Genomic DNA, 27,907 nt, shown 5'->3' on the forward strand with positions numbered 1-27,907 from the left:
GGACAGCTTTCAGGAGTCAGTTCTCTTTCTACATGTGGGTTCCAGATGGGACTTAGATTCTCACTCTTGGCAGCCCGCAGCTTTGCCTGTGGGGCCTTCCCAGCAAGATCTTATTCTTAGTGCAGCTTCCTGGTATACTTTAGGACCCTGAATTTAGATCCGCCTGCTCAGGGAGGTACTATGAGATGTTATCAGGTGAGTTAAGGATGGGAAACTCTGTTCTCCTTCTCAGAGTTTTGTTTCAACTTGAAAGACAGTTTCAGAGGATAAATACAGCCTGTCTGAATAAATACAACACAAATTCATCAGACATGTTGATGGAGAATGTTTAAAATTCAGCCAACTCTCTCTACTAAACACTGATAATAATGTTTGGGAAAATCAAACGAACTTTGTTTTCCTATGGAATCAAGGGGCAAGGGATGGGAAGGCAGGCACACAGTCTCAGGGCTTGCAGGGAACTGCAGAAGCGGAGACATTGTGAAAATAGTAATCCCAGTGATATAGCTCAGTGCTCTCTAATGATGGCAAACTAGTAAGTCAGAAGTCCTGGTGTGGCTTGATATCCGACTTGTTCATCGCTGAAGCAGATGAAGTCGGTGGATGATGTGAGCCCCTTTGTTCTCCTCAGTGACACTGGATCCTCTGTCACCAGTGGCAGTGGCGTACTCCTCTGTTCGGAGGAAATATTAGGCCGTTGCCTTTCTGCTCGTCAACTCTCTTTTTTTGATATTTCTCTGTTTCATCAGTCACTGAATTCCTCATAAACTAAGGAACACAACCCAGACAGAGCCAACCTGATAGTTACGAATACCTTGCTTGAATAATGCAAATTATTTCAGGGGAGAAAAAGCTGGTTAAGTAACCCCACCCCCAAGTTCATGGAACACTTCCTCTTACAACAAGAGTAAATCATTAAGTACACATTACTGGAGTTGCAGTAAGGGATCCAACAGATTTTTTTTTTTAAACACAGAGCAAGAAGCAGCCGCCATAAACTTCAGGAATGTTTAGGTTGTAAGGTTTCCTCCAATTGGCCTGGGTTCCTGGGGCATACACTATGCAAATCATTTTACTGAAGGACCAATCTCCTTTTTCTTTAGGAACCCTTTGTGTGCCTTACCCACCCTGTCACTGGCTGGGAGCACTCCCTCCCCAGCCTGCCAGAGCCTCACACATAATGTGGGCTTTGTTTATGTGTCCATAAATATTTGACAATTCAAAACGGGTGTCGTTCCCAGCACAAACAGAATGGAATATTCCTAGGCTATTTCAGGGTCATCAGCACACTACAAGGGCTCCTCCAAACACGGCCAATCGAATAAGGGCAGAGCAGAGGGTCGAGGGGGTCATGGTGGGCTCTTACGGCAAGTGGGTCAGCCAGTGTCTGGGGGAGATGCTCTAGCTGATAGCACAGGTATGGGAACAAACGGAGGGCTTTGTTTATTCAAGGGAAACCTCTGCTACCAGGGCTCATGCCTGGGCATCAGGTGTTGGAGCATGAGGGAGCAACCAAGTCCCTCAGTTAGACACAAGTGGAAACCGGGTGGCATTACTACCTTCTTCCCCCTGTCGGCTGCAGAATTTCCTGGGTGACAGTCTCTGCTAGAAGTTTTGTTGCAGTCCGGGAAGTGCTTAAAAGACACTTACATACACAGCAGGGGTCAGCCAGAGCTCCAGAGCTTGCACAAATCCTAACAGCTGGACAGTAAACAAGGGTGCCAAAGTCCACTTAAAACAGTCACCAACAAGGAATTTTCGCTCTTTGTGACAACTCACACACAACTAGAACCAGGTGTGTGGGTTTTTTTTTTTTCTTTGCAGACTGATACTACCAACTTGAAAGGAGTAATTGGCTAGGGCACTGAGAACAAACGGTAAGGAGAGAGTTACCTGGAGTCCTGAAATCATTTTCTTTGCTTCCTCCATTTCTTTTTCTAAGTGTTCTTGTTGCTCCAACAGCTGTTCTTCCCATGTGGCTTCCAGGTAGGTCCTCGGGCTCCCAGGCCTCCAGTCTCGGGATAACGGGGTGTCTGTCTCGTCTGCAAAAGGAAAGGTCGGACCATAGTTCATGTCGAAGAATGATTTCCGGCAGGCAGGCAGAGCGCAGTGTATTTCACAGGTTCAGGTCACCTGCCTTCTGAACCCGTCTGCACAGACACACTGGGCTCTCCACTAGGTGGGGTTGTGAGGCACAATGAACTGGTTGTTAATGAGGTACCAGGCTCAGGAAAGCCCTGGCTCAGGAAGTCCATCCCCTTCATCCCCGAGGAGGCAGCAGGGCTCCTGGCACAGAGACCTGTTCCAGCACACCAACTCCCAACTCTGGAATTAACATCCCAGAGTCAGGCTTGACTTCCCCTCATAATGGACTTTAATTTTCAAGCCAAATTAACCCTTTCTTCCCCCAGATCACTTTTCGTAGTGGTGGCGGTTTTGTTTGTTTTTATCGCAGGGTTAGAAACCCTAAGACAAACCTATTCCTCTCTCCCCTCCGAGCCATGACTGAGCCCTTTTCACACAACCTTGTGTGAGTCAATCCTGAAATAAAATTAGCAAAGCGTGCTCAAATATTACTCCCCAGGTTATTTCCTTGTCTTTAAGACCTCTCTGAGCCCCAGAGAAGGGGGATGCTAGAGGCGGGAGAGGCTGGGTGAGTGGAGAAGCACCATCTTAGAAGCAAAGGGGAGGGGTGGGGGCGCGGGGTTGTGAAGGGGATATCGGGAAGGGGGGATAACATTTGAAACGTAAACAAAATGATTCATAAATTAAAAAAAAAAAAAACAAAAGGAAAACAACAACAACAAAACCAAAAAGACCTCTTTGCTCTGGCGTCCTTGTCTGCTTTGCACTAATGACATGCATCGTCACGACTGTGCACTATGGAATGCAGAGGGGTGTGAACTCTGTGAGCAAGCTTCTCTATCTCTAAGATGTGCATAGTAAATCTCTGCGTTGTAGGAGTAAAGATTTTAATGTCCCAGCTCTAGGGAGGCAGAGGCAGGAGGATCTTTGTGAGTTCAAGGTTAGCCTGGTCTAGGACAACCAGGGCTCTGTTACACAGAGAAATCCTGTCTCAAAAAAAAAAAACCAAAGACAAAAACAAACAAAAAAGGTCTTAATGAGGGCTGGAGAAATGGCTCAGTGATTAAGAGCACTGACTGCTCTTCCAGAGGTCCAGAGTTCAATTCCCAGCAACCACATGGTGGCTCACAACCATCTGTAATGAGATCTGACGTCATCTTCTGGTGTGTCTGAAGACAGCTACACTGTACTTATATATAATAAGCAAATAAATCTCTTTTTAAAAAAATTTTAATGAAAAGATTAAGAGGTAAAGCACAAAGGACCCAGCAGTATCTAACAGTGCAGGTACTCAATAAATACTCCTCTCCTCCCTCTCTGTAGCCTTAAGGGTTTAACTCAGAGGGTGACTCTTGGTCTTTGAGACAGGGTCTCACAGTGTAGCCCAGGTTGGCTTGGAACTCACTAAGGAGACTAGTTGGCCCCAAATGTGTGACCCACCGGCTACCATGTCCAGGGTTTGGAGAGTATAGATAAGCACCCCCTCCCAACAAGGCTCCGCGGAGTGCAAATGCTCGGGCCTGAGAGCAAGCAGAGAGGAATTTATTTCAGTTCTTTGTTTCTGGGGTTCAGTTTCATTGCAGCCCTTATGAATGAGTGGGCCTCAACCCAACACTTGTACTTTGCTTTATCCGAGTTTCTTTTCATGTTTAGGGGGAAAAAGAAAAAGATATTTGAGACAGACTCAGAAGTTCGAACAGAAGAGAACTCTGTGGTCCTTTGGTAGCTAGCCCTCATACCGAGACCTGTTGCATGTACACAGGTATTTTGGTCCAAACTACGTATTCCTGGCTCCGTCCTAAGTCAGCAGAACACCAGAATTATCATCACAAAATGGAAATAATAGAACTATTTACCCAAACAAGGCTTTTGACTGCTCCAATGCCATTTTTCTAATTCGTAGGCAGCCAGCTAAGGGCTCCTCGAGGCTGACGTGAGCTTTTCTGACAGCCCAATACCAGAACTGATGTTCTGTAAGAGGATAACTACATTAATTGGCTCAAAGGCATTAGAGCCCTCTAGAGCTGACCGTCCATGCACAGACAGTAAAGACAGACAGGAAGCTTAGTCAGAAGCACTAAAGACTTCATGATTTAAAAGGCTCCCCTGAAACAACCCAGGCAGGCAGGCAGACAGATGGTACCTGTTCTGTTCTCTATTCCTTCAGAGGGAATAATCACAAAATCAGCCTTTTCCTCTGACTGGGTTATAATGGATTCGCTTTTTGCACTGTGGATTGGACTGGGTGAAGTCAGACTGTGATCAAACAAAAGAGAAGAGAAGCAATCATTATCAACAGGTATACAGAAGACAGTTTTCACAGTTCATCTCAGAGATATCTCATTACATCATGCCTAACATGATACCTAGCTTACAATTCGAATAAATGAAATAAATGTTGAATAAATTAATGAAAAATAAACTAGCCCTTGGGAGTATTTTTATTTTTCATGTTATTTAAAGATCTTATTTTTTAATTATATATATGTGAGTATGTCTGTGTGCAGTGGGAGGTAGAGTGTGTGCATGTGTGAATGCAGGTGAGAGGTGTGCAGTGTGTGTATGTGTGAGGTATGTGTGTGAGGTGTATGTGTGAGGTGTGTGTATATGTGTGCATTGTATGTGTGTGGTGCAGTGGGGGAGGGAGGTGTGCATGTGAATGCAGGTGCCTATAGAAACCAGAAGAGTGTTGAGTTCCCTGGACCTGGAGTTTCAGAAGTTATGAGCCATTCTAGGTGGGTATTGGGAACCTAACCTGGGGCCTCAAGAAGACCAAGAAGCACTCTTTACCACTGAGCCATTTCTCCTACACCCTAGAGAGTCTTTTCTATAATAAGGCTGCCTTTAAGCATACTTGATTAAAATGAGAGTTACCACAATAGGCAATACCTCATTTTTTAATGAATTTTGTGTGTCTGCCACTATCAGTTCGTAGGCTCACATTCAGAGGGTGATGGCTGTGTTCCACTAGCTTTTGGAGCTGAATCAAGATCATACCTCTAATAATCTCAGTCTCTCACAAGCAACCAGAGATCATCTCTTAGCTAATCCCAAGAGGAGTCATGGCAGGGGCCCAATATGGAGTAGAGACTGCTGGAGTGGCTGCAACGCCAGGGTGGGCAGAAGGGCAGGAATTCATCCACAGGCGATCCAGGATAAGAAGAGTGCAGGCTACAAAGGCAGCTTACTGGGCGAGAGCACTTACTACTTTTGCAGAGGACCCAGGTTCAATTCCTAGCACCAAGACAGTGGCTCAAACCCATCTGTAACTCCAGTTCCCAGGGATGTGACATCCTCTTCTGACCTCCACAAGCACAAGGCACATATGTGGTACACAGACATAGAATGCAGACAAAGCAGTCATACATTAAAAAAACAAACAAAAACAAAAAACCTTTCTTTAAAATAGGAGGAATGACAGGGCAGAAGGGGTAACCCTGCTAGTGGCAGCTTGGATCAAAATGTATTTGATTAGCTCTAACTGAAGAATTATTATTATCTTTGCCATAGTTTCATAGTTTCAAATCATCTTGAGACACCTTTCAATAATTCCTGTTCTGATGTTCCTTTGGGAGGAACTGTGGAGATTTTTTCCAGGAAGCAGATCTAAAATCTTCCCATGGGCAAGACAAGATGGGAACATGAGGCTAATTATTTAAGGGATGAAGGAGTCTGGGAGCCCTTCTCCTCACACAACACTATGAGAACATCAGCTCTAACAGATCTCAGGGGCTGTGGAGTCTACGGCTCTGCCCCCTCTCAGGAATTCTTTCCAAATCCATCACCCAGACAACAGTGAAGTGTCTAGGATTCACTGACCCCCTTAATGTGCCCCTGAAGTCTCGCAAACTAATCCTCACAACCACAAGCAGGAGTTAACATTTCCTTTTCCCAGAAACCCGAGAGAAACTAAAGACAGTGTCTCGCTGGTCTCCACAGCTGATCAACTTTAGTGGAGATGATCTCAACTGGCACTCTGCTCTCTTCTTTCTTAAAAATTGTAAGAAAAGATTTTAAAGCGTCACATCATTGCAGATCAAAGTAAGCCGCTTTACCTAAACATCTGTAGGCGCACAGATCAAACAAGTGAGGAGAGCAAGTATTGCTCGGAGATGTTGAGTGTTTTCTAGAACTCCCATCTATTTTCACTTTATAGGCAATCTGACCTCCGGGCCAACAGGAACTCACAGCTAAAAAGCTATAAAGAGGCTGTCCGTGATAAAGAGGTTTTTAGGGCCCAGGCCCCAGCTTTTACCACAAAACTGGGAATCCATGCCTACAAAACCTTTGTCAGCTGCTCCCCTTCCTCAGCTGACAAGGTGCTATAACAAGCCCCACTGCTTGCATCTGGCTGGACCGCAGGAGGGATGTGCGAGACAAACCGGAGGGAGGGCATAGTCGGGATCTGGGATGCTGAGAAACGGCTTTCCCAAAAGCATAGACGCATGCTCAGTTCCACCTCTCCCCTTCAAGTGAGTTGCCTCCCATATAAGGACAGAAGGAGGCGGACGTCTGGATACCCAACCCCACTGGGGGAGTGGCAGAGCAGCCAAAGGAAAACAACATTTCTTTTTCTTGAAATGAGACTGCCTGGGTAAGGCCACAGAGGCGAGACTAGGAAAATAGATGGCCAAGACCAAGGACCTCGGAGGGAGGAAAATCAGAGCAGCAGCACCTTACTGGAAAAGGAAGGAGCTTTTAATCTTCTGCCTCAGGTCAGAGAAAAGTATCTTCATGCTAATTAATTGTTAAGATTTGGGCTCCTCCCTAACTAGTTAAAAAGTCATACTTGACAAACAAGTAATCTCTATTTACCATCATAATCCTCTCTGAGAACTATAGTAATCCTGTCAGAGAACAGCTGATTACAAGTGGATCCTACACATACATTCCTTAGTCTACATCTCACCAATATTAATTTATTATACCAGCAAACCCCAACAAAGATATTGCTAAATTAGACTTACATCGTTTTTTTAAATGGGTAATAGACGAAAAGAAAGAGTCCTGTCGCCCCTCTAAGTGCCTCCATTAGCAGACACACAGGCTGAATCTGTGTGGAACCTGGAGTCGGCTCCAAATTACCAAAATCACTCTATTTTTGTAGAGCTAAACCCACACCAGCATCCGGTCCTCACAGAATAGCGCCCCCAATCATCTCTTGTCCCTTGACCCCCTGTCCTGGCCCTGCTTCCCCTCATTTCCCCACCTCAAGAGCCAAATTGGCTTCAGCTTACCATTTGACTTGTGTCCCTCCCATGGTCCCCTCCTGGCTCTGGCTTCAGCAAGCCTGCTTCCCTGGGTGAGGTGGGAGGCTGAGCGTCACATCACTCCTAAATTCTGGCATGTCCCCCCCGCACCGGGGCTCGAAGAACGGTTCCAGAGATCAGCCAGCCAGCGGAACGGTTCGCCCGGGTCTCCGGAGAAAGTAGGAAAGGCAGAGGTGGGCGTCCTGGCCCGGGGGACCGGGTTGCTCCCTAGGGTGAAGCGTGCTGTCCCGGTAGCTCAGACACCGCCGCAGCCGAGCCCCAGCGGAAGCCGCCTCCCATCGCCGGCGGCTGGTCGCTGGCAGCTGCATCTCGGTCCTTGCGGTCGCGCGGCTCCGAGCATCCCCCCGGACAGCCGCATCTTAACCTATCTCCCTCGGGGCAAGAGGCTCCGGTGGCTCCAGCTGAGCGTCGAGTGGAGTCCAGCGTGCCGTGCTCCGGCTCGGCGCCGCCTCCCGATCCCTCCCTGCACCCCCTCCCCGCTCCTCCCCCTCCCAGACTGTCACACGCGGCCAGGCTGGGCTTCGACCCAAGCACTGCCGACGGCTCTGGGCGGAGAGGTAAGGGTGCGGGGCCGAGGCCCGGGCCAGGGGCGCGGTCTGGACCTGGCTGGGCTGAGGGCAACGGGAGCCTGGGGAGCGGCGGGGGATGGGCGGCGCGGTGGCAGAACCTCGCAGAACCTCGTGGATCTGACAGTCCTAGTGCCGAGAAGCCCAGCAACGAAGACGTTGCTGTTCCTTTCTGACCCCTCCCTCCTTAAGACGGACCTAACCCGGGGAACTCAGTCCCGCTCTCCAAGGGAGTGGGAGAAGCTGGCAGGATGGAGACGTTTCTCTCCCCCCCCATCCCAGGAAACCCACAGAACGCTCGCTCGCCAGTCTGTGGTTCCCACCTTCCTTCCCCTCTAGCGGTTCCTGTGTTGTCCCCCCTCTCCACACACACATCCCCACTCCAACTAAAGGATTGTTCTGCTTGAAGACAGAGAGGCTGGACCGTTTTTTTCTGGAGCAACAGGAGAATTGAGCTTTGCCGGGGCATCCTTGAGAAGCAGCAGGGGAAGGTGTTTCAACACCACAGAATGGCTATCCTGTGTTCACAGATACACTCCACCCATATCTGCAACATCTCCAAGATTTCTGGCTTTTTAGGGGTCACAGAGCCATGAGGTGGTGATGGAAGTGGGAAAACGGCAGATGCTGCTAGAAGCTCTTCTTTCTTGGGCAACCGGTAAAGAAATAGGCAGAGCGGTTACTCTACCACAGTACATGGCAAAATCAGAAAGGAGAGGCAAACAGGGAAATGCACTCTCTTTTGCCACTGACCCCACACAGCCTTGTGTCTGGTGGCTCTCTCTCAGCTTCAGCTGCAACCCCAGTCCTGCCTAGAGCAAGGAAGCAGTCACCCCCAGGAGACCCAAACTCTCTTTCTAATTCACAGGCACACTCTGGCTCAGGAAAGTCAAAGGCCAGCAGACATGCAGGAAGCAATAGACCTCATTATACAACAAAACAGCCTTTGATTCTGTTCTGACAGACTGTCACAGCCACAAGCACATGAACAATGGTTTGGAGGCTCATTAAAATCACACCTACTGCTCTGTGGTAGAGTTTCTTTGGGGGCTGGTCAAAATGCCCCCTACCTGGACAGATGAGCTTTGCAGAAAATGAAGGAAGGCACTACACTCAACACGGAAGGGCTTAAAGGTCAATTGTATGTTGTAGATCCATTTCAGAGGTAAAAATTATACCCATTGTATGTAAAGATTTTTAAGTTGAGCTGGTGAGCAGTCAGTACGTTAAGACGATGGAAAGAGTTCCACCGGACCTCATTGCATCAGCAAACCATCTGTCAAGCAGGACAGGACGGTACGAGCGGAAAAAAGCAGGAGGAAATAAAAAAGACGGAAAATACACTTAAGTCACAACGAGACTTAAATAGCTCAGACCATGCTAGATTGGAGTAGGAGGAAAAGATCATCAGAGGACACCTTAAGTACAACTCAACAACAAAACCAAGTTAGCAAGTAGGCCAGGGATGTGTTTATAGGGCACGATCTCCATGAAAAGGACAACAACCTTGTTCTGTCACTACACTTGGCATCTGTCAGGCTTTTATTAGTGCAAAGTGGCCTATTCTGGCCTCTGCCCTTGGCTCTAAGGGAAGCAGACACCCTCTCAACAAGAGTCACAAACACCCATAGCCCACTTAAATGCATACTAATGTGTCCCAATTCCCAGTCCTATAAACGAATGTGGAAATGCTAATGCGTCAGACAGTTGTGCATAATTTCCTTTCTTGCCGGGAGCTTTTTCCAGCCTTCTGTGGCTGAAACTAACGACTCAGACTCAGCCTGCAGGACAGTGCCAGGGAAATGACTATCATAAACACTGGCAGCTGATACACACTGGGCTGGGCTGGACTCTGAAGGGCCCATTCACGCCCCCATGTGGTCAGAGATAACTACTGTCACTGGGATACTGCAGTTTCTGTAGGTGGGGAATCCACTAGAACTGTATCCCACGCCTCTGTCCACACAGAACCCACAGGTAGTGCTGAGAGCTAGTCCTTGAATGCCAAGCATAAACCAAGGAAAGCAAAGGAGATTAGGTGCTTTTTAGCTTTTCAGTAATAGGGGTTGAACGCAGGACCATCTGGCAAGGCAAGCATTCTATTACCAAGCAAAACACACATCCAACGATGGAGAGCTGAAGAAGCCATGGGTGGATAGTAAGAAGTGAATGTGTACTACTGTCGTGTCAAGGACTGATGCCTCAGACCCTCGGGAAACTGGCAAAGCCTTCCCACATTGGTCAGCTGGTAAAGCCTTCCTCTGATGTAAATGCAAATGTTGACGGTAGGCAAGTCTGAATATTTACTAATGATTGACCAGTGTGTACAGAAACTAGCAAGTCCTGGATGTTGGATGTTTACAGCCTGCTACCATTCACTTAGAGACCTACAAGACGAGCTCATTCTTCCCCTCTATGCTGCAGCTAATAAATACATTGGAGGTTCTAGGCTGCATGTAGTAGGGGGTGCCACTCCATTAGAGTGCACACACCCTACCTGACCCCAACTTCTTGGTGTATGTGTGGATCATTTCTTTAGTGTCTGTCTTTTCTTCACTCCCTCACTACCCCAGTCAGGTTTCTAGGCCCAAGCCTAGAGGGATATGGTACACTACCCCATAGGTGCCTTCTTGCTTTTGGTCTTGGTACTTGAAACTTAGGATCCCCCAAAGAATGTAGCTTTCTGCCAAGACTGTAAAGGTGAAGAACGGAAGGCCACGATTACCTGGAGCAGCTAGACTCAGATGGGGACTTTTGTTGACCTTCATATTGCTGCACAAGTGCCCGCACACTCCAGTATGGGTTCTCAATCTCCTCGTCCATGCTGGCATTCCTAGAGGCATGGGAGTGGGGTAGGGTGGAGCACAGAGAAGAGGACAGTGTTAACCCTGCAGTTCAGGTCAGCTCTGCAGAAGTACGGATGTCCTGCCACTCAGTGTGCAGCGAGGGCAAGAAGATGAAAAGGGAGCCGGGCAGCCTGGCACACACCTGTCATTCCAGCATGAGAGGCGGAGGCAGGAGGATCAGGAGTTTAGGACCAGCCTGGGGCTACACAGCAAGATACAATCTCTGTCTCTGTCTCTCTGTCTCTGTCTCTCTCACACACATTCACACAGGAATATATACATCTAGAAGGTGAACAATTTAAAACAAACAAACAAAAACCCCTCACCTTCTTCTAAGTCATTTAAAACTCAGTAGTGAAGGCATTGTCTGTGTTTGGGGTCATGTTCTCCTTTAACAACGACACAACCCTCAAAGCACTTCCTACCATGATGTTTCAAGGCAGTCTGGCCTTGTGGATACATCCCAGGACACAACCTCCCCCAGATGGACTACATATATCCCAGTGAAGAAAGCTCACTGTGCCCACCATGTATATTTAAAATTTCAGCACAAGAGCAAATTTCCACACATGGTTCCTTACATTCTGCTAGCTGCAAAATAAACAGCTCAGAGAAGGCTTAGCGCGGCTTGCTGCTGTGAGCCTGTAATCCTAGCTATTCTTGAAGTTTAGACAGCAGGAGCCTGACTGGACTGTAGAGTGAGTTTGAGGCCAGACTGGACAACGTAACGGGACTCTGTCTCAAAATAAGACATAAGAAGGCTGAATATGACATGGGAGTGGAGCTCTTGCTCAGCAGGTAGAAGGGCTCTAGGTTCGCTAGCCAGTATCATCAAAAAGACCAAGCTTTTCTCACCAAGATGTCCCTCCCAAACCTCTACTGGGTTACCTTTTCCGCAGTGTGGGGCTGTTTAGTTGATATTTCCATCTCCTCGCACACTGTAGTTATCTAAGCAAAGAAGTATCGGAGTAAGGAGCCAGTTCCCCTTCCCCAGATTTTTACCTCTGTCTGTATCGGAAGACATCCCGTCCTGACCGTGACATGTCATGGCATACATCCGCCAGAGCAGCTGCTGCTCCTTGAGCCACAGCGGTGGCACAGTGTGGTTGATGACTCTGCGCAGGGGCTCTGGAGTCTCGCCCCTGGCTCACTGTCCTACTAGAGCCGGGTTTAAAATGAGCTGCCAAGGCAAGGACCAGTCTCATGATGGACTTAAGGTTTCCTTCCACAATATCTAAAGAATAAGACAGACCAAAAGGTGCTGAAAGGGAGGCAGGGGCAGTGGATACTGACTATACATTGCTGGGGCTATGGTAACCAGGCAGGCAGTCTCCATTACCATAAAGCCGTGTTCAACGAGGGAACAGAAGGTTTAAAAGCAAGTACAGTAAAGCACCATAAAAATGGTTAGATAAGAGAGGTACGGGACATCCTCAGGAGTTCGTGGGGGGGTTACCTTAGAGGTATCAAGGATGTATTACTAGAGGAAGGGAGTCCTTGATTAAGGCTGTCTGGGAGTGATGCCTTATTAGCAGTAGGAGAGGAATAAGAATGATCCAGGAAAAGGTACGCGCAAAGCTCCTGAGATCAGTATAACAGGCTGAGACAGTCTGTTAGGACAGGTATAGGCCACATGTGGCTACGGAACACTTAAATGCCACTACTCTGAACTGAAATGTGCTCTAAGCAAGTACTATACTTAGATATTAAGTAAATATCTCACACACACATGCATGCATGCATGCACACACACACAAGAATGCAAAAGATCTCAGACAGTATAAGGATAGAATGTGGGGCTGGAGAGGTGGCTCAGTGGTCGGGTCCCAGTTCCCACATGGCGGCTCACAACCATCTATAACTCCATTCATAGGGGATCTGATGCATCTTCTGACCTCTGAGAGCACCGGCACACACACAGTGCACAAACATACAAACAGGCAAAATTCCTATACACATAAAAATAAATAAAATGTAAATATCTCAGTATTGACTTTATGGTAAAAGTGATCATATTATGGGCATAGTGGGCTAGATAAAAATAATATTAAATTATTTTCAGGCTGGAGAGATGGCTCAGTGGTTAAGAGCACTGACTGCTCTTCCAGAGGTCCTGAGTTCAATTCCCAGCAACCACATGGTGGCTCACAACCATCTGTAATGGGATCCAATGCCCTCTCCTGGTGTGTCTGACAACAGCTTATGTATATACAGCTCATATACATAAGATAAGTAAATCTTTTAAAAAATTATTTCCAGTCCTTGCTATTTATAATGTGGCTTTGGAAACCTTTTAAGTACTTATGAGACATGGGTGACATATATATGTCGATGGCCCAGCACCATGATGGGGAAAGTGAGAGGGTTCAGCGTGGTGAGAGCCCCAGAGCTCAGCAGGCGAAGGGAAAGCTGAGAAAAGGGAGGGATGAAAGGGTGGGTCCTATGGGACCAGGGAAGCTATAGGAAAGGTGCTGGATTTTCTCCAAGTGACTTTGGTGCACAGTGGTGGGTAGCATATGATATGTGCTCTTGGGTCAGTCCAGCTGTGACACAGAAAGCTGCAGGGAGAGGGAAACCGAGGCAGCAGGACTAATTAGGAAACTTCGGGTAAAAGACAATGAGGCCCTGAGTGGAGTCTTCCCTTAAAATAGCCCACTTTACTGGGCCAGATCCCCAAGCCCACTCCACATGGGGACTGGATCAAAGCCATCGCTGTGTTCTGCTTCCTGCCCTAGAAAAAAAAAAAGAGGAAAGAACACACACACACACACACACACACACACACACACACACACACACACACACACACACGGGAACACACATTCTGAGAAGCGCTGGTTAAAATTAATACAAGGAAATGAATACAATTCCGTTGTTTGGCTTTATAGCTTTTCAGATGGACAAAGCACACACAGGATTATTTGATTTCTTCTAGCAGATGCTCTTAATGGTCACTGTTTGCTCACCTGAGCAACTTCAAACACACAGAACACCAATGATCCAACAGGAAAGGGGTTCCTCCTGCCCTCATGCTTAACAACCCACTTTACAGACAACCGACCCAGAAGCTGGTGCTGAACAGAACCAGATCTAGTCAGCTCTAGAAAAAGCATCAAAAGAAGGAGCCTCTGCTTTCTAAGTATCCCTACGTGTGCTTCCTTACAGCGTGGGCAAAGGTCATGCCACTGCAGAAGAACACATAAATAGAGGCTGCAGGGCCCTCTTTGTCTGCGTGGAATGGTCTCACAGAAAAAAGAAGCTATAAAATTATTTCTTTTTAAGCTAAATGTGATACATGTCTCTAATCCCAGAATGTAAAGTGAAAGAGGCAGGAGAACACCTAATTTAAGGAAAGCCTAAGATACAGCCAATTGCAGGCCAGCCAGGGCTACAGAGTGAGACTGGGTTCAGTCCCCAGCACTAGCTGGGTGATGGAGTAGTTTTGTAATCTGAACACTGAGGAGGCAGAAGCTGGAGGATGACAAGTTCAAGGTCACCCTTGGGGTCATCCTTGGCTATACTGCAGTTTCAAGACCAGTCCAGCCCACATAAGACCCTGTCTCAGAAAATAAAGAAAAAGAAGGAAAAAAATAGAATAAGAGAGTTTCTTCTAGGAAATTGAGTGGAAAAGCAGAAGTTATGGTGGTTTGTAATAGTACTCGATCATAAAACCCAAAGAACTCGAAAAACGCAATCTGTCTTCATCCTTGATAATTTAAATGAGACATTCCAAAATTAATATCTCAATTTTTGTCATTTATTCTTATACCATTCATTTTCCCACACACATTCAAGCAGACCTATATTCAATTCAAATTAGTGGAGAGCTTCTCCCTCTAGCCAGGTCTCTGCAGCCCTGGGACTCCAGTACTCCATCACTGTCTTCATAGAAAAATGATACAATACCCTGGACCTAATGCTATTCCAGTCTGCTCAGGACTGCTGGCCAGGGCCACACATCCAAGGGAGCTCTCCAACTAGAAGCTGAGTGTTTCTTCCCCAGGAGGCAGCGCTAACTAACCTTTAGCTGAAGTCTGATGCATACGAATCTTTTTGGAAGCCACAAACTGTAGGACCCTCTCCACATTGCTCTTCATCTCTTGTTGGTTACTGGGACTCAGCTGTACTCCGCTCAGCTTTTCTCCTGCTGTTAGGAGAAGAAAAAGCAACAACAAACACAGAGCATCAGAAGGAAGAACACTGTCACGGTTTCATAGCAGCCAGGCACAAGGCTGGGGATGCAAACACTAGAGTTCTCTATTAATAAATGAGTGAGCTAAGTCCTGGTGTGTGCTCTGGGGGAAGTGGTTGGAGAAAAGTAAAAGCCTTCCAGAACGCTCCAGTCTCTCAAATGGAAGCCCATGGCGAGGTTATCTGTGTGTAATTATTAATATAACAAATATTCACAAGTACCCAGTGTGTGCCAAACACTGTTCTGGGCATGACAGGAAGCAGGGAATAAGGTAGGCAGAGTCTTTTCTTCCCTGTTTATAAATGCAAGTCAATGTTTAACAGAATTTTGGGAAAGAATAAAGACTGAGGAAAAAAAAATAGTGACCAGGACCTTTCTGTTAATATGGCATTGCAAAACATGTTTACATTTAAGAAGGGCACATGCCGGGTTGAAGAGCCATACAGGCGATCCCCAAACAGGATGAGCTCAGACCATCTGAGAGGCAAAAAGACAATATGGCTAGCTATGAAGTACACACCTAGGACTTCAGCAGTAGGGTGGCCTGAGTAAAGGATCAGGAGGCAAATCAGGTTAATCAAAGTCAGCCATGGAGACATAGCAAGTTCTAGGCCAGCCTGGGCTACATGCGACTCTATCTCAGAAGATAGAACAGATGTGACGAGAATGGAGTCATCAGAGTCGAGAGCCAGGAAAGGCCCCGGAGAGAAGGAAGGTGGGTCACTCAGGGCTTTGTGGGCCACAGGAAAAACCGAGTTTTATTTTAAGGGTAACGAAAAGCCATCAAGGAGTTCCAGACAGGGTAGTGACACTATCTAGTTTGTGTTTTCCAAAACCGATTGCGTATCGATGTGGATCATAAAGGGCATGAAACAGAGACTCTATTGGGAGCAATAGTCAAAACAGTCAAGGCAAGAGATAAGGATGGCTGGGGTTTAAGTGGAAGAGGCTGGCTGGCCAGCAGTCAGATGCTGAGCATATTCTGAATACAAAGCGGACGGCACAGTAAAGAACTGACTGTGATACAGGAGAGAGGAGAACCCCTGGAAATGCCTTCTACATGTTCTGTCTGACAAGTCCGAACGGTCACACGAGGCACTCCTGGACGAAGACAGAATGTGTAGGTGAGCAGGGAGGGTAAGGAAATAAGGAGCAAGGTAGGGGTGGGGAGATAAAATGTTCTGACTGGCTGTAGGTAAGACATTGGAGCAACGAGGTTTTCTCTTTTCTTGTGTGTATGTGCTTGTGCATGAGGTGTGTCAGGTGTGCACACATGGGTGTGCATGGCTGTGCAAATGGAAGAAGCTGCTGTCCACATGTAACCTATCTAAATAAAGGGGAAAGATGCTCAAAATGAGACTTTGGGATTCTTTTTTTTTTTTCATTTTATTTTCAGTTATGTGCCCATGTGTGTGCATGTTTGTGTGTGTGTGTGTGTGTGTGTGTGTGTGTGTGTGTGTGTGTACACGTGCAGGTGACTTTGGAGTCCAAAAGAGGGATGACCAGAAGCTAGAGTTACAGAAGACTGTGAGCCACTTGGATGGTAGGAGGCAGATTCAGGTCCTCTGCACACTCAGTGTACACACGCTTAATAGCTGAGCATCTTTCCAGCTAGGAATCTGGAATTAAAACAGATCTAGGGTTACACCTCCACCTGGATACTTAGAGTTATGTGAACTTGTGAAGTGGCTGAGCCTTGTAAGACAGTATGGGTTGATCATTCATAATCTACAAGTTTGAACTCACAAATACTCCAAAATGTGAAATATTATTATTATTTTATGTACATGGGTGTACGTATGTCTATACAAGCTCAGTGCCAAGGGAGGCCAGAAGAGGGCATCCGAGTCCCAGGAACAAGAGTTAGAAGTGGCTGTGACTCACTATTTTGACTTGTGGAGGACCAAGGGACTCAAACCCTGGGCCTCTGGAAGAACAGACAGAGATCTTTACTGCTGAGCCATCTCCAGCCTAAAAAAATCTCAAGTGTTTTAAGCGTTACACTGTTGCTCAAAAAATTCCTGACTTGGGGGCATTTGGATTTTCCATAATACTTAGTTGTAAATGTTCAACTCATTTTTAAAAAATCCATAATCCAAAGCATTTGTGGTCTAAGAATTTTGAGTGAGGGATACTCAGCCTGAACTCAAACCCATATCACAAACCAAAATAGCAGACTTGGCTATATTTTTTGACACACACTTAAGTACTTTTATTTATTTACTTACTTATTTAGATCTTTTCTTTTGTTTCCTGAAAATGGGAATAATAATATCTATTTCCTAATGGTGTGATGGCCAAATAACTTCACACACGATGGAAAACAATCCATCCTAGCAGCTGCAGTCACGACCTACATGAATACTCAGTCAGGAGCTGTCTCCAAAGAAAGTATGCACAGACAGGCTGCCTGTCACAAACCAGCTTCTTCCACACCACAGACCTCTGGGACACTGAGCAACATCAACTGACCGATAATAAATGTTGGAGAACTTATTCTATGCAGTTGGCTAGAGTTTGTGGAGCCAGAAAAGCAAAATACAGTGTATCAGTCTCTTCAATAGCTCAGTCTGCACCATGGCTAATTGCTAGTCAGCGAGAGAAATCACAGCAAAGCCATCATGGGCATAATGGTATGGAACTTAATAAGAACGGCCCACAGAAGTGAAGAGCAAACCCCTTCTATGAAAATTCGTGGGGCCAGATGTCATGGAGGTTGAGTCCTTTTGCTGTGACATTTTCCTCTTTTGACCTGAATGCTGCTCCCTTTCCTGTGGTTTGTTATTGTTGTTGTTGTTGTATATTTGTGCAGAAGAAAGTGTTGGCTCCCTTGGAACTGGAGGAGTTATGGATGGTTGTGAGATGGCACGTGGGTGCTGGGAACCGAACCCAGGTTCTCTGCTAGAACAGCCTGTGCTCTCAGTGGCTGAGCCAACTCTCCAGCCCTCCCACTTCTGTTTTATAATCCAGAGAGCAGTTCTTCTGGATGCTGCCCTTCCCTCTTCAGACACTAATACTTCTGGTCTGCCACTCCTGAGCCCCAGGGCTAAGGAGGGCATCTCCTCTGTGCATCCTGGTCCGCTTCTCTCCATCCGAACCCTAAGGACAGTAAGAAAGCAGACCTCACTCTCTAGTCTTTCCAGTTAGGCTGGGAACATCTGAGGGCACTGCAGCGTCAACATTTCCCCATACAATACAGTGTCTGGCACACAGAGTTTACTGACCAACACCTGAATTAACCCGGGGCAAGTACTTTAAGTTTTCCCGACTCCACTGCCATGTATTCTAAAGAAGGAACAACCTGCTTTGAAGGGCGTATGGAGAAGAAAGGAGTCAGTTCTCGTCTACACTAGCATCAGAGTCCAAGGCCAACTGACCAACAATCTCGATGAGATAGGCCAGGATCACTCCATCTCGGAGGTCCTGTCGCAGGTCCTGCACAGGCTTCACAGATGGCCTCTTCTTCAGCTGGGCATTCACCCAGGCCACATAGGCCTGTAGCTGTTGCTGGAAAATAAGAGGTGGAGATAAGGGAACGATAGCACATCAGTCTTAGCCCTAGCCCATCCCTGTAAGGCGGCTCGAGACAGCGAGATACAGGGCGAATCTCTATCGGAAACAGAGAAAGGTCTTAAGATATCAGGTCCCTAGCTTTAGGTGAACACCCAGGGATAAGCTGACCTGACTTAATACTGCAGACACACAGACCAGCGTACCCAGGTTGTCACTCCCACCTCCCCTTCTGTTTATCGAGACTGAGTCCAGATCCCCAGCCAGGATTCAGGTTCAGTCAGTGCTGCCGGCAGCCCACCCCCAGCCCACCCCAGTTCCTCGTGGACTTTATGCAATGGACCGTGTCACTCCTATTCATTGATCTTGTGGAACCAGACACGACAGGTCCCGAGCACAGCACTGCCTGCCACAGCTGCTTTCCTCAGAACCACAGAGGTTTGGTCATCCCACACTCACGGCAAGATTAACCCTCCTGAGCTCATAATCCTATGATTGCTACAGAGTACTTCTAATGTGTGTTTTATATTGACAAAGAGGATCTGATTACATAAGGCTAGTAAAGAGGAGGAAAGGGGGACCATAAAGTGAACAGTAGCTCTGAGGACAGAGGGAGGTTTCCTTTACTTCAAAAAAAGTTGGGATGCTGTACTACCAAGAACCGATGAGACTTCCAGGTTGGGACATCCTGGGACCGCTTCCCAAGCCTTATACAACTGTACCGTTTTCCATTTAACAGAACTCGTACTCTTGACAGTTAGGTGTTGAAATCTCAAGCACACACAACCAATATCACAGTCCAGGTGGTAGATGTTCTGTTTCTGTAGCAGCCTGAGATCTTAAAACTAAAAATTAAGTTCAAGGGCTAATTATATTAAATTATAAATTTGGTCAAAATACAGTTGATTTCTAGGTACCAAGCACTTTCTTGATGAAAAGATGCTGCTGGAAATTATTACTGGCTGCTTTCTGGGGCTCCAGTGAGATCTTCTTTAGTTTCTCTGCTGGTTTTGGACATTGTCATTGGGAGACAGCACGAAGGTGATACTCCATCAGCTACTGACACATAGGACCTGCAGTGGCCCGCAGGAACAGGGAGAGGAATCTAGCATTTCTGAGAACCTGCCACAAACTAAACACCATTTCTGGTGGTGTGTTCTGAGTTTTGTGGGACTAGGGACTGAACCTAGCGCTTGGTGTGTGCTGGCCAAGTGACCTGTGCTTGAGCAAAATCTACAGTGCTGTTTCTGGTATTCTAATTTGATTACTAATTCTGGTGTTCCAACACAAAATTGATGCTTATCAAAGGGTTACTTGTTTTTACATTTTCTTTATTTGTAGGTGTGTGCTTGTGCGAGTGCTTCTGTGAATTATGAGGTGCAAGTGTGGGAATCAGAAGATGGTTAGTAAGAATCAGTGCTCTACTTCAGCTTTGTGGGGCTTGGGGATTGAACTTAGGATGTCAGACTTGCCACCAAGCACCTTTGCCCACTGACACATCCTGTCAATCCTGTTATTACTGTTATCATTACTGTTACCAACATCATCTGATTCCCCCCCTCCCCGAAAAAGGGTGTGTGTGTGTGTGTGTGTGTGTGTGTGTGTGTAAACAAAAAACCAAAATCACCATACAGCCAGCATTATTCCCACTCTATGGGTACCATTTGAGAAGTGACAGAAGTAGGACAGCCCGTCCATTCACAAGGGCCCCTTGCTATCCACGAACTGCAGAACGAGAGTCAGGCACCCATCCCAGAGAGCAGCTGATACGTAATGTTCCAAGGTACTGCCTGAGGCAGCCCTCTGGAGGGAATGTGTGGTTAAGGGAAACAAGGGAGGAGCAGACAGGGCATTAAGAGTAACACTGAGGTGGTAAAATTCCTAACTGGGGATGTGATGCATATTTATAATCCCAGGCTTTAGGAGACTGGGCCAGCTGGAGGGTAGCCTGGGGTACATGGGCTCCTATCTCAAAACAAAAGCACAGAACTCCTAATCATTTCCCCTATATTTTCATTTACATTTTTTTCTGACAATAACATCTGATGACATTGTCCTGGCTGGAATGGATAACATTTGAGAACTTTTAGAGAACCTCTGCCTCTGCCTTCAAGTACTGGAATTACGGGGCTGTGCCACCACACTTGGCTCAGCTTCCCTGTATGTAACACCACCCACCCTCACTCACCCTCCAAGCTTTCCTGCTGGAAATTCTTCACTGTCTCTCATTATCCTGACGTCCCATTTCTTCGCTGCCCTGCAGTAGGCTTGTCTGTTTTACTTCACTTTGTCTGTGCACTAGGAGTAGACCTTGGGGCATCTGTGATCACACCGTATCCCTCTATGTCCCTGTTATGCCTCAGTCTACCCAACCACACACAGTTCCCCAAATGCACCATGCTTTCTCAGCACCGTACCTCTCTCTGCCTGCTGGTACTTTTTAAAGTCTCAACTCAAGCACCACGTTTTCAAGAAAACCTTCCCCGACCCTCTCACATACCTCAGATTCAGTGAAAACCCTGAGCGTGTCACTCAGCAGGTTCACCAATGAGGAGAGTGCAATCCATCAGACAACACACCTCTACCCAGTTTGCAAGTTTAAGAAGCTGAGTTTGGATCCTGAGCACCAAGATAAAAAACTGGGCACAGTGGGTGGTGCACACCTAAAACTGGGCATGAAGACAGGCAAATCACAGGAGCTACTGGCCACACAGGTTCAGTGAGAGAGCTTGTTTGAAAAAGTAACCGAGAGTGACTAGAGAAGGCATCCCAACATCAGCTTCTGGCCTACACACACACACACACACACACACACACACACACATACACACACCTGTATACATACACTTATACATACATACAACACCTGCACCCACACAACCCTGCATGAACCTCTGCATACTAATACCTGAACACACATTAACACATACACCTACATATAACACAATACCTGCACACACTTATCTGCACATACATACAACACCTTCACATATACCTGCACACACACATATCTAAATCTATCCAGATCACACACACACCTAGACACACATACCTGCGCACACACACACATCTCTACATACACACATTTGCACACACAGCACTGCACACACTCCTGCTCTCACACACACACACCTATACATACACACAACACCTGCACACATATGTGTACACACCTGAGCATGCATGCACACACAACTGTGCACACTCACTTGCTGAAAGAAGCAAGTGCTATAAGGAGTTCCATAGAGTGCTGAGACAGCATTAGTCAAACGTGAAGTCCAAGACATTAAGGAACAAAGGAGGCGAAGTGTGAACTCAGTAGTACTAAGGTGTGAAAGAGGACCTCAGTGGTTTACTGCAGGGACAGGTGACTTTTCAGTAGGGCAAGATGATTTCTTCTTAAGTAACCATAGCCTTGTCTTGGCTGCAAAGAAGCAAACTGTCTTGGATGCAAAACTGATCAGGGATCCCAAACTATTTCTCATGCTCATTAACCCCCGCTGGGGTCTCCTGACCACGGGGATCGAATGAAATGAATGGCAGCAGCCGCCCTTTTCAAGAAGTCTGTTCTGGGTCAAAAGCTATGCCAGTTCTCTTAAACACATCTTTCTCTCATGCTACTCTACTCAATTTAGATGTACTATCTACAATAAAGACTAAGAACAGACTCAGAATAAGATAAAATAATCCATTCAAGGCCACCCAGATACTGAAACATGAGTATGAGATTCAAATTTAATACCCAGGACAAAGTTGAAGGTCTCCCCACTCCTAAATTAATGCATCTCTGAGCTGTAAGCGATCCTGGTGAATCTCAAAGGATGCTCTTTAGTCTAAAGCACCCCTCCCACAGGTGACGCCTGGATCCCTTGTGCACTACTCCTCTACACTAAGTGGCTCAGTGTGGTTCAGATCAGCTATAGCAGCATCCCGTGGGAATCCGCTGGAAAGGCAGTGTCTTAGTGACTCCCAGCTCTACCAGAGTTTGCATATTAATGGATCCCATGATGTCTGTGTGCAACTCTGAGTGTGACAAACAGCAATTCAAACTACTGGTCTGTCAGGGTAAATATTAAAATAACAGCGACCGGTTCCACTCCACACTGTCCCCTGGTACTCTCTGGCCTGGGAGGTCTGAAAGCTGTTCCATCATGGCACCTCACCACGCTGCTCCCTGGCATTAGTTCTGGCACTAGAGGGACATATAGAACTAACATTAGTTCATCTCTGGTTAGTGTCTCTCCCGGCTGCCTCTCTGCTAGCCATAAGTTCTGCCCACACTCCAACCAGCCCAGTAAATTCAAAACTCCAGAAATGTATAATTATCAATGGCTTTATCTCAGATTTACTTAGCAAATTTATACCCCCACAAAACATCCATACCATAAACTCAGAACCAAATGATACAATTTGCTCACGTAGGCAAGTCAAATCATCCTAAACAATTCCATCCCTTATAAAATATTATTCTTGATCATGGTAGCTAACGGTCTGCCTGTCTTTGCAGTTATCATCTTTACCAAGGAGCATCTATTGATGAAGAAAGCAATGAACAGACCGAGTGAAGAAGATGGCACCCAGATAGAAGCATTATCAGGAAGGGGAGAACTCATTCCAGAAACAAACCAAAGATGGAACAGGAAGCAGCACGGAAGGAAAGCAAGAGCCCAGACAGCAATACCCAAGGACTGGCTGGTAGGCGGGGCTGTCAGAGACAAGGGTGACACCGAGAGTGAGCAGCAGGCAAAACAAACAGTTACATGCTGGGCACAGTCTGACCTCTGTGTAGGATGCCAGGGTGGGGATGTTCTCCGGCCAGCTGACAAAATACGTATTCAGAGCACAGGACGAGGGGCTGCCTTGAAGACACACATTAGGAAGTATCCATGCATGTCTGCAAGTGAAATCATAACCATGCAAATGACTACCTTCTGCTGAGTACTCAATGCATGCCAGGTGCTAGGCTAAGTACTTGACCAGACTGTCCTGTATTCACACTGATCCCGCAAGGAACCATCATTCCTATTGGATGATGTGAGAACTGAGGTCATGAGTAACGGTACAGCTGCCGTCATGGTGCTGGCCAAGGGCAGAGCAGAGACTGCACTTCGGTGTTTATTCTCAACCCTGTGTCCCAAAGCATCTCATAGAGTGAGGTGAATCGTGAGAAGTTACGGATAGTCATACCTTAGGTTAAGTCGGTGATTTTTAAAAAGTTAATAGCTGACATTTGGGATGTCTACTACAAATCGTGCTGGCGTAAGGAAGCCAAGTGGGATCTAACCAGCTTGTTCAAGCTTCACACCTTCGTAGGGCAATGCTTGCCCCAGGCAAAGAGTCAGAAAGCCCTTCTCTAGGTCTCAGCTCCACCCTTTCCATCCAAAGGTGGGGCTGAGCCTCTAAACTGGGCGTCTAGTCTCCCCGAGGCCTTGATCTACCTGCACTTCTCAATTAAAGGGCAGGAAAGACCTTGTTTCTTTGCTCCAAGCACCTGCTTCAGGCTCTTAAAAACCCTACTCGAAGGACAAAGTCACAATGTTGAGGACTAACACAGCACAAACCTCCCCACCAAGATCCTTATCTTAGAAGGGGCTGTGGTTTGAGTCCAGCACTGTTTGGCTCAGCTGCCTGGTTTTTTATAACAGGCCAGGCCCCTCCCCCACTGCAGATGGGTAGCTACATGCTGTCATTCTGCAAGTTCCGCAGTTGCTTTATTTTCTTCTCCCTACCCTTTTGTTTTTCTGTACTATAGTATTTAACAAACTGTAGTTTATAGCCAAGTAGTGGTGGGTCTCACCTTTAATCCCAGCACCTGGGAGGCAGAGGCAAGTGGATCTCTTGTGAGTTCGAGGCTAGCCTGGTCTACATAGTAAGTTCCAGGGCAGGCAGGGTAACACAGAGAAACCCTGTCCAAAAAAAACATAACTTTTATAAAGCTAGATGTTTGTTTTGCATTGCTGAGTGGAGTATTAGACACTGGGTCTCAACATACTCAACACTCTACCCCTGAGCTAAACCCTCAGTTCCCTTTTAAAAAGCCAAGAGTTTTTAAAAGTATTTGTGTGGTCTTTACCTACTGTGTGTGAATGAGTGTGTGTGGGGGGGGTTAGGGTGTGAGGACATGCCAGAGCTTGCATGTGGAGGTCAGAGGACAACTTGGAGGAGTCTGTTCTCCCATGTGGCTGTAGGCTGTCGAATGGGCCCAGATTTTCAGTTCAGTTAGGCATAGCTTTTCATGTGTGTGGGTGTTTTGCTTGCATGTGTATCTGTGCACCACCTGAGTGTCCGATGCCCGAAAAGCCAGAAGAAGGTGTTGGGTCCCCTGGAACTAGAGTTACAGATGGTTATGAGCCATCTTGTGGGTGCTGGGAATCAAACCTGAGTCCTCTGGAAGGGCAGCCAATGTTCTAACCACTGAGCCATCTCTCCAGCCCCAGGTTTTTTGTTTGTTTGTTTTTATTTTTTCAAAGTATATCTTCTCTGGTTCGAACCCCGGGTGAAGGGTTCAGAGCTTAGACCACTCACTCCCTCCCCAAGCTTCCCCTCCAATTTACCTTCCTTACCCTTGCACTTGGCTCCTTCGAGAACTAAAAAGATTCATTTTAAGTATGTGTGTGTGTGTGTGTGTGTGTGTGTGTGTGTGTGTGTGTGTAAAAGAGAAAGGGAGAGACAAATAGAGACACACAGAGAGACAGAGGATGTGCCCACAGAGTCCAAAGGAGGGTGTTAGACCCCCTGGAGGTGGGGCATTTTGGCACAAGTTTATAATCTCGGAGGTGCTAAAACGAGATGGACCAGGCTTTTCCCTGAAGTTCCCTGGCCAGCTAGGCTACTTGGCAAGTTCCAGGCTGCTAAGGGAAGTAATTTTAAAAAGGTGGAAGGCATCTGAGGGATGACACCTGAGGTTGTCCAGTTACCTGCACACATACTGCACACACATTGTGCAGTAACCTGCACACACTTATGCATGCTCGCACATGTTCACTTACACCCACACAAACACACACAACTTAAGTGTTGTGACAAGCAGGCTGTCCATTTACTAGAGAAACGCTGTGGTAGAAGGAATGAAGGCACCGTGGAGAAGGGGGCCGACGGCTCAAGAGCCTGGTAACCAGCGTTTGAGCTTTTGCTTTTCTCTGAGTCTAAATATGGCTGTGGCCCTGCCCTCTCTAGGGTTTCATTTCTCAGGTTTCCCTAGGAGTGTGTGAGTCAGTGAACTCCACTTCCTGGTTCTTCTTCACATTGGGTTTATGGTACCTGCAGCTGGAGTTTAATAAAGAAAAGAAAAGCAAGATGGGCAGTTGGTACATCTTGAGTCCATGACAGGACAGAATCTGACTTTCTCTTGAGTTTCGCTCTTTAACTTGCTCAGAGGAAGATGTCAGTATCCAGGGCTGAAGATACAGATTACAGCCTAAGCTTGCTGCTCTTACAGAGGACCCTGGCTTGGATTCCAGCTCCTAAGTATAGGCTCACAATCAGCTGGAACTCCAGCTCCAGGGGATCTGATGCCAGCTTCCAATCTCCACAGGAACCAGGCACTTATGTGGCACACACACACACACACACACACACACACACACACACCATTCCTATACATAAAAACAAATGAATGATTTTTTTTTTAAAGATGTCTGAGTATGGATAATTCTAGAAAGAGAGAGTTTTGATGCTAGCTCTGAGTCAGGCCTCAGAGGCAGGAGAAACAGGCAGCAGTGATCTCTGCTGTCTCAGCACAATTTGAGTTTCCCAAAGCCCATCAATCCCAGTCTCCCTCAGCTTCCTCCAAGACACTCCATGTACCTCATCTGAACCCAAACTTTCAGGGTAGACAGTCCTAACTACATCTTCATCTGGGCAGGGGCCCTTGACCTTGGAAGCCATCTTGCTGCCAAATGTAACTTTTCTTCTGTTTTTCTTTAGGATCCACCCTTCCTCCCAAACAACTTCATAGAGGCAGCCTCTGCTCTCCACCCCTCAGGAGCCCACGATCAAAGACTGTTTGTGCAGGGTGTGTTTGGTTAGAGCTGCTAGATCAGGGAGTAATTTCCACCAGGGAACTTCATGGGACCCGTTGTTCCTAGTGTAGAAATGTCAGAAGGGTTTGGGTCTGTGACTCCCTGCTGGCAACCCTGGAGAGCAGCAAGCTTTCATGACATGCTAGAGACAGTGCAGAAGAAAGCTGAATGGCCCAGAAAGGAAATTAGTTTAACAGTGATACCAAACACGTGTTTAGAATTAAGACCCCCAGCAGCAGAAGGTAGAAAGACAGCCGTAGGAAGTTCCTCAGATACAAAGCTTGGGTTAAGTTATAATGGGGCTAAATTCGGTAGGAAAAAAAAACCCACAATACTGTATTTCTTTTCTATTTATTTAGGTGTTGTTTTGTTTTTAGAGATGGGGTTTCTGTGTAGCCATAGCTGTCCTAGAACTCACTCTGTAGACCAGGCTGGTCTTGAACTCAGAGATCCACCTGCCTCTGCCTCCTGAGAACTGGAATAAAGGCGTGCGCCACCACTGTCCAGGTCTTTCCTATTAATTCTTTTGGCTCTTTGCTGAGCCAATGTTCTTTGTTCACTGTACTTGATGGCTACGTGGGTCACAATAAACGTATCATTAAAACTACTTCTTCTGGGGCTGGAGAGATGGCTCAGTGGTTAAGAGCACATGGTGGCTCACAACCGTCTGTAATGGGATCTGATGCCCTCTTCTGGTGTGTCTGAAGACAGTGACAGTGTACGCATATATAATAAATAAATGAATATTTTTTAAAAACCTTCTTCTTCCTCACATGGACAAAACCATTCATGTCAATGTTCAGCTTCATGACCAAAGGATCAGATAGAAAAAGAAGGTCTAAAGGTTTTCAGAATGATACCATTTCATAATCCTAAAATTTCCATTAATTAGAAGCTCCGTAGTCTCTGTTCCTTCATGAATACATGTTACGAGGAAAGTGTTTAATAAATGCATGAGAATGAATCAATTCACCTATCTCCAGTCAATCAATCCATAGTCTATCTCCAATCAATCCATAGTCTATCTCCAGTCAATCAATCCATAGTCTATCTCCAATCAATCCATAGTCTATCTCCAGTCAATCAATCCATAGTCTAAGGGGGGGTCTCAGTTTAGAAACAGAACATCTGGCCCACTTTGAGCCACTGGATTCACCCCCTTACCAAATGTGGCTGATGGTTATATGTATGATCACTTTAATGGAGACTAACTTCGGGGCTAATACAGAAATGCCTTCAGAAAAGCATGAGTTTGGCCTCCACAGCTTGGACAAGGCTCAGCTCGGGCTCCATAGATGAAGTGTCATTAGCACTCGAACTCTCTAAGCTGCCTGGGGGTGTGGCACCTGGCAAACTGTTCCCTGTCTCGGCTACACAGCTGGGTCTGCCCATCATAGGGCACCAGGAACACAAAGCT

General features: G+C 46.6%; 1 protein-coding gene across 5 annotated transcripts in view; it reads right to left on the reverse strand.

Moving 5' to 3' along the window:
* Window positions 1-27,907, reverse strand: part of DIXDC1 (DIX domain containing 1) — a gene marked incomplete at its 5' end in the record, with an annotated part of 67,843 nt that overhangs the window by 25,761 nt on the left and 14,175 nt on the right. For 4 of the 5 annotated variants that reach the window (XM_080930174.1, XM_080930175.1, XM_080930173.1 and 1 more), the window contains 6 exons: window positions 1,894-2,042; window positions 4,229-4,341; window positions 10,647-10,754; window positions 11,770-12,001; window positions 14,789-14,914; window positions 18,337-18,466. In XM_080930174.1, coding sequence (XP_080786300.1) covers window positions 1,894-2,042; window positions 4,229-4,341; window positions 10,647-10,754; window positions 11,770-12,001; window positions 14,789-14,914; window positions 18,337-18,466 — 858 coding nt within the window. Of the gene's footprint in view, window positions 1-1,893; window positions 2,043-4,228; window positions 4,342-7,322; window positions 7,460-10,646; window positions 10,755-11,769; window positions 12,002-14,788; window positions 14,915-18,336; window positions 18,467-27,907 lie in introns of those variants that run through there. The other variant, XM_080930177.1, reaches the window with a different exon arrangement.

The sequence above is a fragment of the Micromys minutus genome, assembly GCF_963924665.1.
Source record: "Micromys minutus genome assembly, chromosome: 16".
Taxonomy (NCBI): domain Eukaryota; kingdom Metazoa; phylum Chordata; class Mammalia; order Rodentia; family Muridae; genus Micromys; species Micromys minutus.